Genomic DNA, 12,058 nt, shown 5'->3' with positions numbered 1-12,058 from the left:
CTGATCCTCCTGCCTCCACTTTCTAAGTACCGGAGTTCTAGGTATATGCCACTATGCTGAGTTTTAGGCCATGCTGGAAATTGAAACCAGTACTTTGTACATTCTGGGCAAGCACTGGATTGAGTTACTTCCCAAGGCCCCGTGGGTCTTCTTGCTGCTCAAATAGGTCATGCCGTTGTGGCTCGGAGAATTACATCTACTGTTCTGCAGCCACGGACACCCTTCTCTCAGATTCTCTGGGAGGCACCTTCTCTTTGGTCACTCACCTTCTCAAAAGCTGCACGTGGCAGCTTACCCTGTAATCAGAGCCGCCAGGAGGATGAGACCAGAAGATTGAGAATTTTGAGGACATCTGGGGTTATACAGTGAATTCTAGGCCAGCGTGGACTCAGAACAAGGTGGTCTCGAAAGAGAGAAAGACAGAGACGAGAGAGAGAGAGAGAGAGAGAGAGAGAGAGAGAGAGAGAGAGAGAGAGTCGTGCTTGGTAGTACTCATCTGTAATTCCAGCACTTGGGAGGTCGAGGCAGGAAGGTCAATCAGGTCTTCCTCAGCCACATGGCAAGTTCAAGGCCGGCCCACTACAAAAGACCCTAATTTAAAACGAAAACAAAAAACTAGGGACCAGAGAGATGGCTCAGCAGATAAAGGTACTTTCTGCCAAGCCTGAGGACATGAGTGTACCCTCAGAACCCAAATGATTGAAGGGTGAACCAGCTCTTACAACTTGTCCTGACACGAACGGTCAAGCCATAGCTCAAATGTGTGCGCACGCAGCAAAAGAAATGGATGTAAAAAAAATAAAGAAACAGCGTCTTTCAGAGGCTTTCTGTAATCTCTCAACATCAAGCAGCCTCTCTCCACCCTGCTCCCTTTCCTCATCCTACGCGTGTGTATTATATGTCACAACTTATAATTATCTGATTGCTACTGCTATTGTGGTTACTTGTCTGTCTCCTGAATGGAATGTGATGAGGTGGGTGGGGGGACTTGTCATTCTCTCACTGTAGTGGTATCACAAGATCTACATCAGCGCTTGACATTACAGATGCTGAATAATTACCCACCACGTGAATCAGTGAGTGAACTAAAGTCAGGTGAAAGCCAGGTGGGGCAGCACATGCCTATAAGTCTGTAATCCAGTACTTGGAAGGTGGGAGCATACGAATCAGGAATTCAAGGCCAGCCTCTACTTCTGAAGCCAGGCTGTCTTAAAACAAACAAAGAAATCAGGTTACTAAGGGGTGATTTCTTATGTCTGGAACCTTCTGGCCAGCGTGCATCCTAGAAACAAGCTGTTGGCCACAGTGTTCCTCTTTTGCAGCATCTGATTACAACCGCAAAGATTAGTGCAGTCAGCATTTTGCATTTACATCAGGACAGTATGACGTCCAGTCTATTTTTATTTTTGAAGGTCTTAACAAGGGTATATACGTCAGGATGGCTCAGCGGGTAAAGTTCCCTGCCGCCAAGTCTGACTACCTGAACTCGGTCCTGGGGACCCACAGGATGGAGAGAACTGACGGGCACACAGACACATCCCAAATAAATATTTTAACTTCTTTTCCCCTGAATTTTACCGAGGCTCACAAAGGATGCAGAACTGAGCCAGTCCTTTGTCCTTCTTAGGTTGCAATGATAAAGGTGATTGATGTCACCTGTTTGGAAGCTGCCTCCTGGAAAGCTGCACATGACAAACACTGCTTGATCTGAGTCCTCTGTGTCTCCTGGACTGACACACCAGTTCCTCGTTGGAAGGGCTTTCCTGACTGATCAAGCGACCTCCTTGCCTTCACATATCTAATCCTCCGAACTTTTCACTGCTTCCCTGACCACTCGAAAGGGAGCTCCGTGACCAGGCACCACTACATCAGCCACGCTCAGAATCCTCTCCCGGCTCCGCTGTTGAGCTACTGGGTCTTCACTCAGGTCCTGCCAGGAGTCCTCATCACCAAGACGCTCGAACACATCGCCAGCCACCACCACGGTGCCCAGGCTGGTGCCCTCCACTACGACGCTCACGTCCCGCTGTCCTCCGTGGCCCGGCGTGGCCCACACCTGCAGTCCAGAGCCCAGTATTAAGGGCTGCGTTTCACACAGCCCATGGGGCAGATAGAGACCCCCGGGAAGGCAGAAGTCATGGGAAACTAACAGAGCCGCCTGGGGAAACAGCCCTAGGTTTCCAATATGATCCGAGTGCCCGTGGGTGCCCACCACCAGAGTCACATCTCCGGGGGCCACACCCTGAGTAGCCAGGGCTTCCAGCAGCGCATCCCGAGTCCAGGGCCCCCCAGTGTCCACGAGGATGGGGCCACGCACTGCCTCCTCCAGGGCAGTCTTTGCGCCGCGGTCTGCAGATGGGGCCAATCGGCGGCTGGTATCCGAGGCCCAGCCCCGAGGCAAGACGAGTGTCACCGTGCCATCTGCACGCACCGCGTCGCCTACTCCCTGCGGCTCCGCGTAGCCGCGCAGCAGAACCACCACCGAGTAGGAACCGCTGGACGCCAGCAGAGGGGTCTCGCCGTGCAGCGGCTCAGTGCGCACTGGACCGCTCATGGCAAGGGAAGGACATATGCCCGTCCACGGACATCTGCCAGTCCCTCCGAAATCCTACCGCGAGTCACTTTCCTAGTAGCAACTCGTTGCCACCCCCTCCTAGCTCTTAAGGTGGTATCGCCCTCCACCACCACCCCCGCTGAAGATGGTATCGCCCAACCTAGATTCTTTTGGTCAGGTTTATAGTCTGTAAGTCTTCACGCATCCACATTTTAAAGATATATATATATATTCCTTCTTCATTCTAGCTGTTGTCTAGTTTGAAACTAAACTATCGCTGTCCTTAAGTCTTTTTTTTTAACTCTGGGAAAACTCAAAAGGCGAGAAAACGCGAGAACTTTTGCCTCTATGGGCTTCCGTACAAACTCCAGAGCCTGAAGTACTAGCCACGTTGTCCAACGTTAATCCTAATCCTGTACAGTTCTGTACAGTAACTTCCGGGGGGTTTTTTTGTTTTGTTTTTGGTTGTTTTTTTTTTTCTTTCTATTTTTCTGACAGGGGCCCAAGGAGTCCAGGATGGTCTTGAACTTGCTTATAACTGAAGAAGACATTGAGTTCCTGATCCTCTTGCCCCCACCTCCAAAACGCTGGAATTACAAACTTGTAAACGCCACTCTGGATTTAAAGTCCTAGTGGTACAGTTGTTTCCCCAACCCCGTTGCATAATTATAAGAACACAATTAACTACTAATAGAAAGCAGGCCATTGGCCCCACCTTGTCGATAATGTGTGCATGTTTGAAATGGGACTCAGCTGATATACATATAAAAGGTTTAATAGCAATATAGAAGATATGGCACCTGTGAAATAGGAAATAGGCTACATATGTCGACCCCACCTCACCCCAGCATTGCTTCACTCTCTTCCAGGGTTCTGTTCTGGTTCACGGATTGGTGGTACACAGCCTCATGTTGCCAGTGCATATTGGTTCTTGAGGGTTTCTTTTTGGCTTCTCCCTTTGAGACAGGGTCTCTCGTGTAGCTCCGGTTGGCCTTGAACTGCCACATGGCTGGATAGTGTTCTGATAATCCTGCCTCCACTTTTCAAGTGCTGAGATTACAGGGGTGTGCCACCACATCAGGTCCAGCTCCCATTATTGTCCTGTCATTGTCATTCTACTAACTGAGCTACATTCTAGCCCCTCTCTGGCCTCTTGAAAGGGTTTTTAATAGACCCTTTAAAAAGCAAAGTGAATTTCCCACTGCTCATACCACTACTGACCAATTGGTGCAGGTGAGGACACACCTGGTCAATTAAGTGGCTGTATGTGTCTCATCTCTGAAGGCAAAATTTGCTTTTGCTTCACCCCCTTCTCCTCCTCTCCTGTTGCCATTCTGCGTTCCCAGGATCATGGCTGAGATTATACAAAAAGGACAGTTAAAACCCTGGGATGGGGAAGGGAGGGCTCAAGAGTTTAGAAAACTCTCCATGACCCATCCTTGGGGCTCAAACGTAAGGGTCAAAGATCTTCTGGGTCATGCTTGGGAGTGCCTGAAGTCTTGGTTATCTCTTTATTCTCCTCCTTTTCCTCCTCCTCTTCATCTGTCTCCTCCTGCCCATCACTGATCTTCTCCTTTCCAGTCCACGTTTCCTGGAGACAAGCTAGGTAGAACGAGAAGAAACACTCAGTGTTAATGCCGGGAATAGCTGGGAAGCTGGGGGAGGAGCCCAGACTTTTACACTTACCAGTTTCAGAGGCCGGGAGCACATGACGTTCGCAGAGAAAATGCTGTAGGGGCTGCTCCTGATGGTGGAAGTACCAGTCTCCCACAACATCTTCAAACTCCTCCAGCATCGTCTCACACTGGTAAAGAAGACCAGGAAGGAGTATCTGCTCTGAGGAGCACTGGAAGGCCTCTGCCTTTCGCTCCCTACCACCCCACTCCATTGAGTGCCTGCCTTTCGAGGAACAGGCAGCCAAAAGGTTATACTTGGCTCTCTAGATGGGTGATTCTCTTTATTTAACACTTACCAGTGTCGGTTACTATCTAATATCTAGTATATTTACTCTGCTAGGTGGGAGATGCCTATAATCCCAGTTAGGAGGTAGAGTCAAGAAAGATCCTATACTGAAGCTCATTCCCAACCACCTAGGGTTACAGACCCAGCCTGTAAGCCTATCCCAAACCCGCAGTACCTCTCAGACTCTCGCCTGTGAAGTGGGAATTGAGCCCTCCCTCCCCCATCCCATAAGAGTAAAACAAGGCAGTAGCTGGAAGTATGGCCCAGAATCCAGGACACAGGGGGCGTCTCAGTTAGTATGCAGTGGTGGATATTATGAGCCGCACAATGTTACTTCTTGATATGCTTTTGGGCCTGCTTTCATAAATGGCACAGTCCTTAACTCTGTCTTCTCCTTGCTCAGAGTCCTGAGATTTAGGTCCTCTCACCTTCCTGGGCAAAGTGGTATCTCATCCTACCTGTTTCTTGAGGAACGTGACCTCCACACTGGGCTCGTCCCACAGTTCCAAAGGGATTCCAAGATCCACTTTCACTCCCTTCTGTACCAGGCCTTTCAGTGTTGCCATGGTCTGACTTTGACCCTAAGGGATGGAAAAATTTGGTGTAAGTCCAGTCCACCACTCATCTCTTCCTGCATCACCACATCAGCTTTACCAACTACCATTCTGTGGTGTGGTCTATGAAAGAGTCTAGCCATAATAAGGGGACTATCCAGATTTTGGGGAGACTGGCAGATATTCCTTGAGGGTCATGGATGATATAAGTATCTGTTCTGAGAATAGGGTCCTGGGCTGGGGGTAACAGCTTAGTTGGTAGAAATGCTTGAGGACCTTAGTTCAATACCCAGATCCACATTGAAAAACAAACAAAACAAAACAAAACAGGCACTGGAAAGATGGCTCGGTGGTTGAGAGTACTGACTGACCTAGGTTCAATTCCCAGCATCCACATGGCAGCTCACATCTGCCTGTAACTCCAGTCCCAGTGAACCTGATACCCTCACACACATATACATGCAGGCAAAACATCAATGCACATAAAATAAAAATAAATAATTCAAAAAGCAAAAGACAGGCACAGTGGCATGAATTTGCAATCGCAACACTGGGGAACAGGAAACAAAATAGATCCCAGGGTTCTCTGACTAGCCAGCCTAGCCTGCTTGGTAAGTCAGTAAGCCAGTGAGACCTTGTCTAAAAAAGCCAAGGTGGGGGTTGGGGATTTAGCTCAGTGGTAGAGCGCTTGCCTAGCAAGCGCAAGGCCCTGGGTTCGGTCCCCAGCTCCAAAAAAAGGAAAAGGAAAAAAAAAAATAAATAAAAAAGCCAAGGTGGGAGTAGCAAGATATCTCAGTGGGGAAAGGTGATGGCACCAAGCCTAATGATCTGAATTCAATCCCCAGGACCCACACTGAAGAAAGAGAGAACCAACGCCCACAAGCTATCCTCTGCCAACAGTAGTGTGTTGTGACACACTCACACATGAAGTAATTATTGGGGGAGAAAAAAAGGAGCTTTGTGTTTTGCATCCCTTTAATCCCAACACTTGGGAGGGGAGACAGAGGTAGGCAGGATCTCTGAGTTTAAGGCTAGCCTGGTCTACAGAGGGGGCACCAGGGCAGCCAGGGCTATAACGCTCACTGTTGTTCCCTGCCCTCCCTAGGAACCGTCTGACCTTGGCGTATCTCAGTGAGCCCTTTCGTTCAGCATGAACGTTGTAATCCAGGATCCGCTCACACAAATTCTCCAAAGCCTCCTCCAGCCTTGTCTCGCTGCGGGAAGGAGAGAAATAAGACCCCTTGATGTTTCAGGAACCCTGCCGCTCCTCTGGGGTTGGTTAGGAGGTAGCCCAGCACAAGGACTCACGAGAGGCTGTAAGGCACGTGTCTCTTCCTCTTGCCTGTGTCTAGCACCTGACCCAGCTCCAGCACTTCTCGGGATCGGCCGGTTCGACTCAACTCTTCCTGTAGCTCCATGCTCAGCAGCTTACACACTGGCAGTAAAGAGAAACCCGAGGGAGATGAAGGAGACGAGCAACCACACTAGCATCCTTCTGCTCTCGACCTCAGGCCGCCCAAAATACACGCTGGAGCCAGAACGGCTGGACGAGAATACTGCCTCAGTCTCGGGAGCTGTGTGACACTTCCTGTGCCTTAGCTTCTTCACCTCCGACACGGGGACGAGACCGTGTCCCTTACTGAGTGGGGTGTGATGAATATTTTTTTTTCTTTTTTTTCAGAGCTGGGGACCGAACACAGGGCCTTGCGCTTGCTAGGCAAGCATTCTACCACTGAGCTAAATCCCCAACCCCCGTGATATAGATTTTAAGTGCACTAATATATGTGAAACCCCCAGAGTCATGTCTGGTATATGGTGAGCTCTATGTAAGAACCTGGTGTCAGTCTGATTTTATTTATTGACCTACTTTCATATGGACTTAAGAAGTATAGAGAGCGTAAAACCCATCATGATCTGTCCATGAAATACTGCCAGTATAGTTTGGGACTGGCAATGGCCATAGAGCTTCAGGGTTACAATCCAGAAACCTGTTTTCAGGCTGGCCGGTGATGGTGTATGCCTTTAATCCCAACACTCAGGAGGCCAAGGCGGGACAGTCAGGGCTACACACAGAGACCCTGTCTCTGAGAAACAAAGTAACACCTTGTTTCTAGGGCTGGAGAGATGGCTCAGTGGTTAAGAGCACTGACTGCTCTTCCAGAGGTCCTGAGTTCAAGTCCCAGCAACCACATGGTGGCTCACAACCATCTGTAATGAGATCTGATGCCCTCTTCTGGTGTGTCTGAAGATAGCTACAGTGTACTCACATACATGAAATAAATTAATTAATTAAAAAAAAAAAAAAGAAACTTGCTGCTGAAGCTGAAGGACCACAAGGTAGAAGGAGAGGATCTACTCCTCCGAACTGTCCTCTGACTTCCACATACAGATGTTTACCTGCGCACATACACAACCACACACTACATTAACGTCACATGCTTACCCACCAAACACACAACATAAATGTACTTTTAAAAGGAAAGAGACTCAGTCGTCAGGAAATGCAGAATTCATCCAGAGGTCACTTACTCTACAGTAATTTCAATAAGGGTAAACATATCTTTTCCACCACTGCCTTTCCCAATATCTGAAAAGGCACATGGTGGGCTGGGTTTGTCAAGAGAAAAGTCTCCTACAGAAATGACAAACTAGGCAGGGATAAAAAACCAAAATGCTTACCCTGTGCTATATGACCTGTGACATGGGCACTCCCTTTTCCTCCGGGGACCTACATACAATACAGTGGGTGACAGGCAAGAAGGGAGTCCAAAGGAGACATTAAAACTGGGTCCAGTAGGAGCTTATCAAACACAGAAAGGAAAAGGTGAAAACAGCCAAGAAAAAGACAAGGGACACTCACTGACTGAGAAGTTGGGTGTGTCTGAAGTACAGTCACTCTTAGGAATGGAGGAAAAAAGCCTAAGTGTATATACAAGACATTTACAGCTCCCCCACACCCCAAGTTGGCTTAGGGTCTGGGGAAACAGTTCAGTAAGTAAAGTACTTTTAACTTGAGGACCTGAGTTCAGATCCTAAGCACCTATACAATGTTAGGCGATGTGGCACGTGTTATCCCAGCATTTTGAGATCAGAACTAGAGACAGGAGGTGTCTATGGATAACTTTCAGGGGAACGAGAGAACCTCTCTCAAGCAAAAGGTAGATGTTTCTTCTGAAGGAATGACACCTGAGGTTGTCCTCTACCTCCATAAGGTCTTTGTCTGAACACAGAGGTGCGAAAGCAACAGTGCCAAGGTTAGGCCTGTGTTTAGGAAGGTTAAGAAGTCCCAGGAGATGCCAAGGCGGCACAGGCCTTTAATCCCTGCACTCGGGAGGCAGAGGCAGGTGAATCTCTGAGTTTGAAGTCAGTCTGGACTACAGATCAAGTTCCAGGACAGCCGGAGTTACACAGAGAAACCCTGTCTTAACGTCCACCCCTCAAAGACTGGGGACAAAGATGCAAAAAAAAAAAAAAAAAAAAAAAATTGAGAGAGTAGAATAAAGTCATGGGTAACAATGACAATAATATGTTGTTGGGTGTAAAGTGAAACGATAATAAATCCAAAGAAAAAGTTAATGTCAGGGAGCCACAGGATTCAGTGACCTGGCTTCCTCCTTGTTGGGAGGGGAGTGGCAGGGGGAGCATTTACTGATGCAGCCAGGGGCTGTGCTGCTTGTTGTAAAATCCCTACAGTGCACCCCATCTGCAAAGTCTCACACTGATGGGCAACTTCTAAGTGGTATAGTGTCTCCATCTTTTGTTTATGAGCTTCAGCTGGGGACTTACTCACCTTTAAACCCCTGAAGGGGGTCATCAGGCCTGTAATTTGCGAGCGTCTCTGCCAGGGCGGGGCACAGTATGTCTATAATGTATGAACCTTACACCCCACCCCTGCAAGTTGTCTAGATTTTTAACAAGTAGGGAAACGCACTGAGGAAGATGCTCGGTAGAGCCAGCGTTACAAGTTCGTGAACTACAATTCCCACAATCCATTCAGGCCCAAGCCCGCAAGAAAAACCTAGCTCCTTCTGGATGCCGCCTGGGAAATGTAGTGCCACCGTAACACTGATCTCCCTCCCTCGTTCCCATTCAAGTGTTACCAAGCTCCAACAGAACCTCTTTCAAGACAGTTGAGTGACCCATCTATCCTAGTCCATTTGATTCAGCCTAGAGTTAAAGGCAGGAGCTAGGATAAGGAGATGCAAAAATAGCAACTGCTCCATTTCTGTACCTTCGCATTTGCTGGGCAAACGTTCTGTATCAGCTTCTTCTTCTTTTGTCGTCCCAGTCCAAGCACCGTACGCTGCCAGGATGAAAAGCAGTATTTCCAACCGCACAGGTCCCATGACAAAACGCAGTTCACACATACACACAACCACCTCTTGCCTTCAGACTAACTTCTGAAAGGGCGGGCCCTTTAAATTTAGGCGCAGCCCACCAGCAAACCTTTTAAAAAAAAAAAAAAAAAAAAAAAAAAAAACTTACAGGGGACGGTCAGCGCATGCCCAAAGTTAGCCCGAAAGTGGGTGGAGCCTAATGGCTCCAGGCTTCTCGGCCTCACTTTTGTGGCGCCTCCTGAAGGTCCTGGCAGCTGGGTAGTGAAGATACAAATTGAAGTAATTAGAATAGAGTAATGTGATCTTTACACACACACGTAGAATTTAATTTTTAAATAATTCCAGACTGTGAAACAATATGGTCTATTTTGACATAGGGAAGAGCAGTGATAAGTTCTTGGCTTCTGCCAGGACCTACTACTGCCAGGGGGCGGGGCCAAGATGGCGCCGAGCGCCGGGTGAGCGGCGCCTTGGCAGCGGTGAGAAGCTTTTACTGCTCCCGGTGCTTGGCTGGCGGGGGAAGGTCTGAGGTGTACCCGGGAGGAGACCCTTTGAAAGGGCCCATGTGAGGACTGGGAAGAAGACGGTTGGTTGTGTGTCCGTGCTCGTGGGGACCCTGTGCATGATTGCACTGGAAGGATGTTGGGGAGATGTAGTAGATTGTGAACCTCCTGTAGCGCTGCCCGGGGAATCTTCGAATCACTTCCCTGCTGAGGAAAATGATGCACAGATATAGCTCAAGTTATCCGTCCTCTGAGAAGTCTTCCTGTCGTTTCCACTGATCTGAGAAACTCCGGAGGGTGTTAAGAGTATTTTATGAACCCTTAGTGGCAGGGGACTGGGACCCGACTGCCTCTTGTATACTTGGCACCAGGTTCAGAGTATGTGCTGAATAGTTTTATTTCCTGTAGACAAGATTTAACAAAAGTCTGAGAAAACTTGGGATGGAAAGAACCAGGGTCTTTGGCCTCCACCCCCCACCCCCACCACGGCACACACACACAAACACACACCCCTTTTCCCCAGCACTCAGTTCTGAACACTCCTGAGGTTGACCTCATGTCCAGTGTCAGGCAAGCTCCTTTCCATTTGACCACAGAGTAAACTCCAAGCTTGGGTCTGTGTCTTTTTCATTTTGGTAATTATACCAAGTATTTAGTGAACACTTACACCTTTAGGACTTAAAATTCATATATTTAACAATGTCCTAGGTACTAATCAATCTAGGCACTAGATTGGTCAGCAGACATAACAGACATAATCCTGTCTACTGGTGGGGTAAGAATAATAAACAAGAAAAATAATAACTTGGCAGTAAACAGCTGTAAAAGGCAGGAGGATCTCCAAATCAAGGCCACAGAATGAGTTCCAGACAAGCCTGAGACCCAATTGTAGAAGGGTTGCTTAACATGTGGAAAGCTTAGATTTAATCTAGAGTGATTATATAGAATACATATATATAATATATATCATTTATTATTAGAAGAAAATTTGGCAAACAAGTAAAGCCAGGCATGGTGGTATGTGCTTATAATCCCAGCACTTGGGAGGTGGAGGCCAAAGGACCAGGAGTTAAGACCAGTGTTGTCTACATAGTGAATTTGAAACCAGTCTGGGCTGGGGGCCACCTGCCCCTAAAGAGAGGTGGATGGGGTCAGATAAGGTAGTCAGCCAAACACATTTAGGAAGAACACAACAAAAGTTATAAAGCCAAGTACACTATATATCTGTCAGATTTAAAGGACAGCAAGAAGAATGATGTGTGACAGGTTAAATGGGAAAAGGAGGGATAGGTGATCAGACGTATGAAGGAGAAGAAAGGAAAAGGAAAAACCACTTAGGCAAGCCTCAAACTTGCTGTCTGTGCACTTTAGCCTCCAGAGTGCTGGGGTTACAAGTGTACAGATGTAGGGTCTCACTCTGAAGCATGACCTGGTATAAAACTCAAGACAGTCCACTGAAATCAGAAGGGTTGACCCCCAGAGCTGGACAAGAGACAGATCTTGAAGGGAAGGCCTTGGGAGGGTTTTATGTCAAAAGGGGAACCATTTTAGGAAAGAAATAGTTATCTGCTTTATATTTTGACACTTAAAACCACTTTGGTTTTAAGGAACAAATCCAAAAAAAAAAAAAAAAAGGTAAGATAGAAATAGGAACACCTTATCCAGAAACTGAGTTCAGCAGATAGGCCAAAAAGGGTCTGGTTGGACTGCCTGGTAGGTTTTAAAACCATGCTGGGAATCAACCCCAGGTCCATGTACATGCTATATCTTCCAGCCCTTACTTGATGGATTTGTTTCAAGCGTCCGGATAAGAATGAGTTGTGCTGGATGTGGTGACACATGCCTATAGTCCCAGCACTTGGGAAGTAGCAGGACCAGGAGTTCAGGGACATTTTCAGCACATATGGAGTAACAGACTAGCCTGGACTACAAGAGGCCCGAGAGAGACAGAGAGATAGAGAGAGAGAGAGAGAGAGAGAGAGAGAGAACGGGCCTTTAATCCTATCATCCAGGAGGCGGAGGCAGGTGGATCTCTGAATGTGAGACCAGCCTGGTCTATAGAGCAAGTTCCAGGTCAGCTGGGGTTACACAGCCTCAGGGTAGAAGGGTAGGGGACAAACTGGGTCTGGAGATGTAGCTCAGTTTTTA

At 47.8% G+C, this 12,058-nt stretch overlaps 2 protein-coding genes across 2 annotated transcripts; both read right to left on the bottom strand.

Moving 5' to 3' along the window:
* Positions 1 to 1,359: 1,359 nt before the first annotated feature.
* Mblac1 (metallo-beta-lactamase domain containing 1) lies at positions 1,360 to 2,638 on the bottom strand. Its single transcript, XM_032887071.1, has one exon. It carries the CDS (start codon positions 2,552 to 2,554, stop codon positions 1,799 to 1,801), a length of 756 nt encoding a protein of 251 aa, XP_032742962.1. The 5' UTR covers positions 2,555 to 2,638; the 3' UTR covers positions 1,360 to 1,798.
* Positions 2,639 to 3,311: 673 nt separating this feature from the next.
* Positions 3,312 to 9,508, bottom strand: Cnpy4 (canopy FGF signaling regulator 4). The gene is made up of 6 exons (XM_032887020.1): positions 9,302 to 9,508; positions 6,379 to 6,505; positions 6,188 to 6,284; positions 4,975 to 5,097; positions 4,241 to 4,358; positions 3,312 to 4,156 (listed from the first exon to the last, which is right to left on the bottom strand). The coding sequence occupies exons 1-6, from the start codon at positions 9,435 to 9,437 to the stop codon at positions 4,014 to 4,016; spliced, it is 744 nt and encodes a 247-aa protein (XP_032742911.1). The 5' UTR covers positions 9,438 to 9,508; the 3' UTR covers positions 3,312 to 4,013.
* Between the last annotated feature and the right edge of the window lie 2,550 nt (positions 9,509 to 12,058).

The sequence above is a fragment of the Rattus rattus genome, chromosome 16 (assembly GCF_011064425.1).
Source record: "Rattus rattus isolate New Zealand chromosome 16, Rrattus_CSIRO_v1, whole genome shotgun sequence".
NCBI classification, from domain to species: Eukaryota; Metazoa; Chordata; class Mammalia; order Rodentia; family Muridae; genus Rattus; species Rattus rattus.
This window is presented reverse-complemented; position numbering and strand designations above follow the sequence as displayed.

Bases quoted from the DNA above. Each gene is read 5' to 3' on its own strand.
- Mblac1 (XM_032887071.1), bottom strand. From the start codon at position 2,554: ATGAGCGGTCCAGTGCGCACTGAGCCGCTGCACGGCGAGACCCCTCTG.
- Cnpy4 (XM_032887020.1), bottom strand. From the start codon at position 9,437: ATGTGTGAACTGCGTTTTGTCATGGGACCTGTGCGGTTGGAAATACTG. The intron at 6,506-9,301 runs GTACAGAAATGG...CTTTACTGCCAG, and splicing joins TTTGCCCAGCAAATGCGAAG to TGTGTAAGCTGCTGAGCATG. The intron at 6,285-6,378 runs GTGAGTCCTTGT...TCCTTCCCGCAG, and splicing joins CACGTGCCTTACAGCCTCTC to CGAGACAAGGCTGGAGGAGG.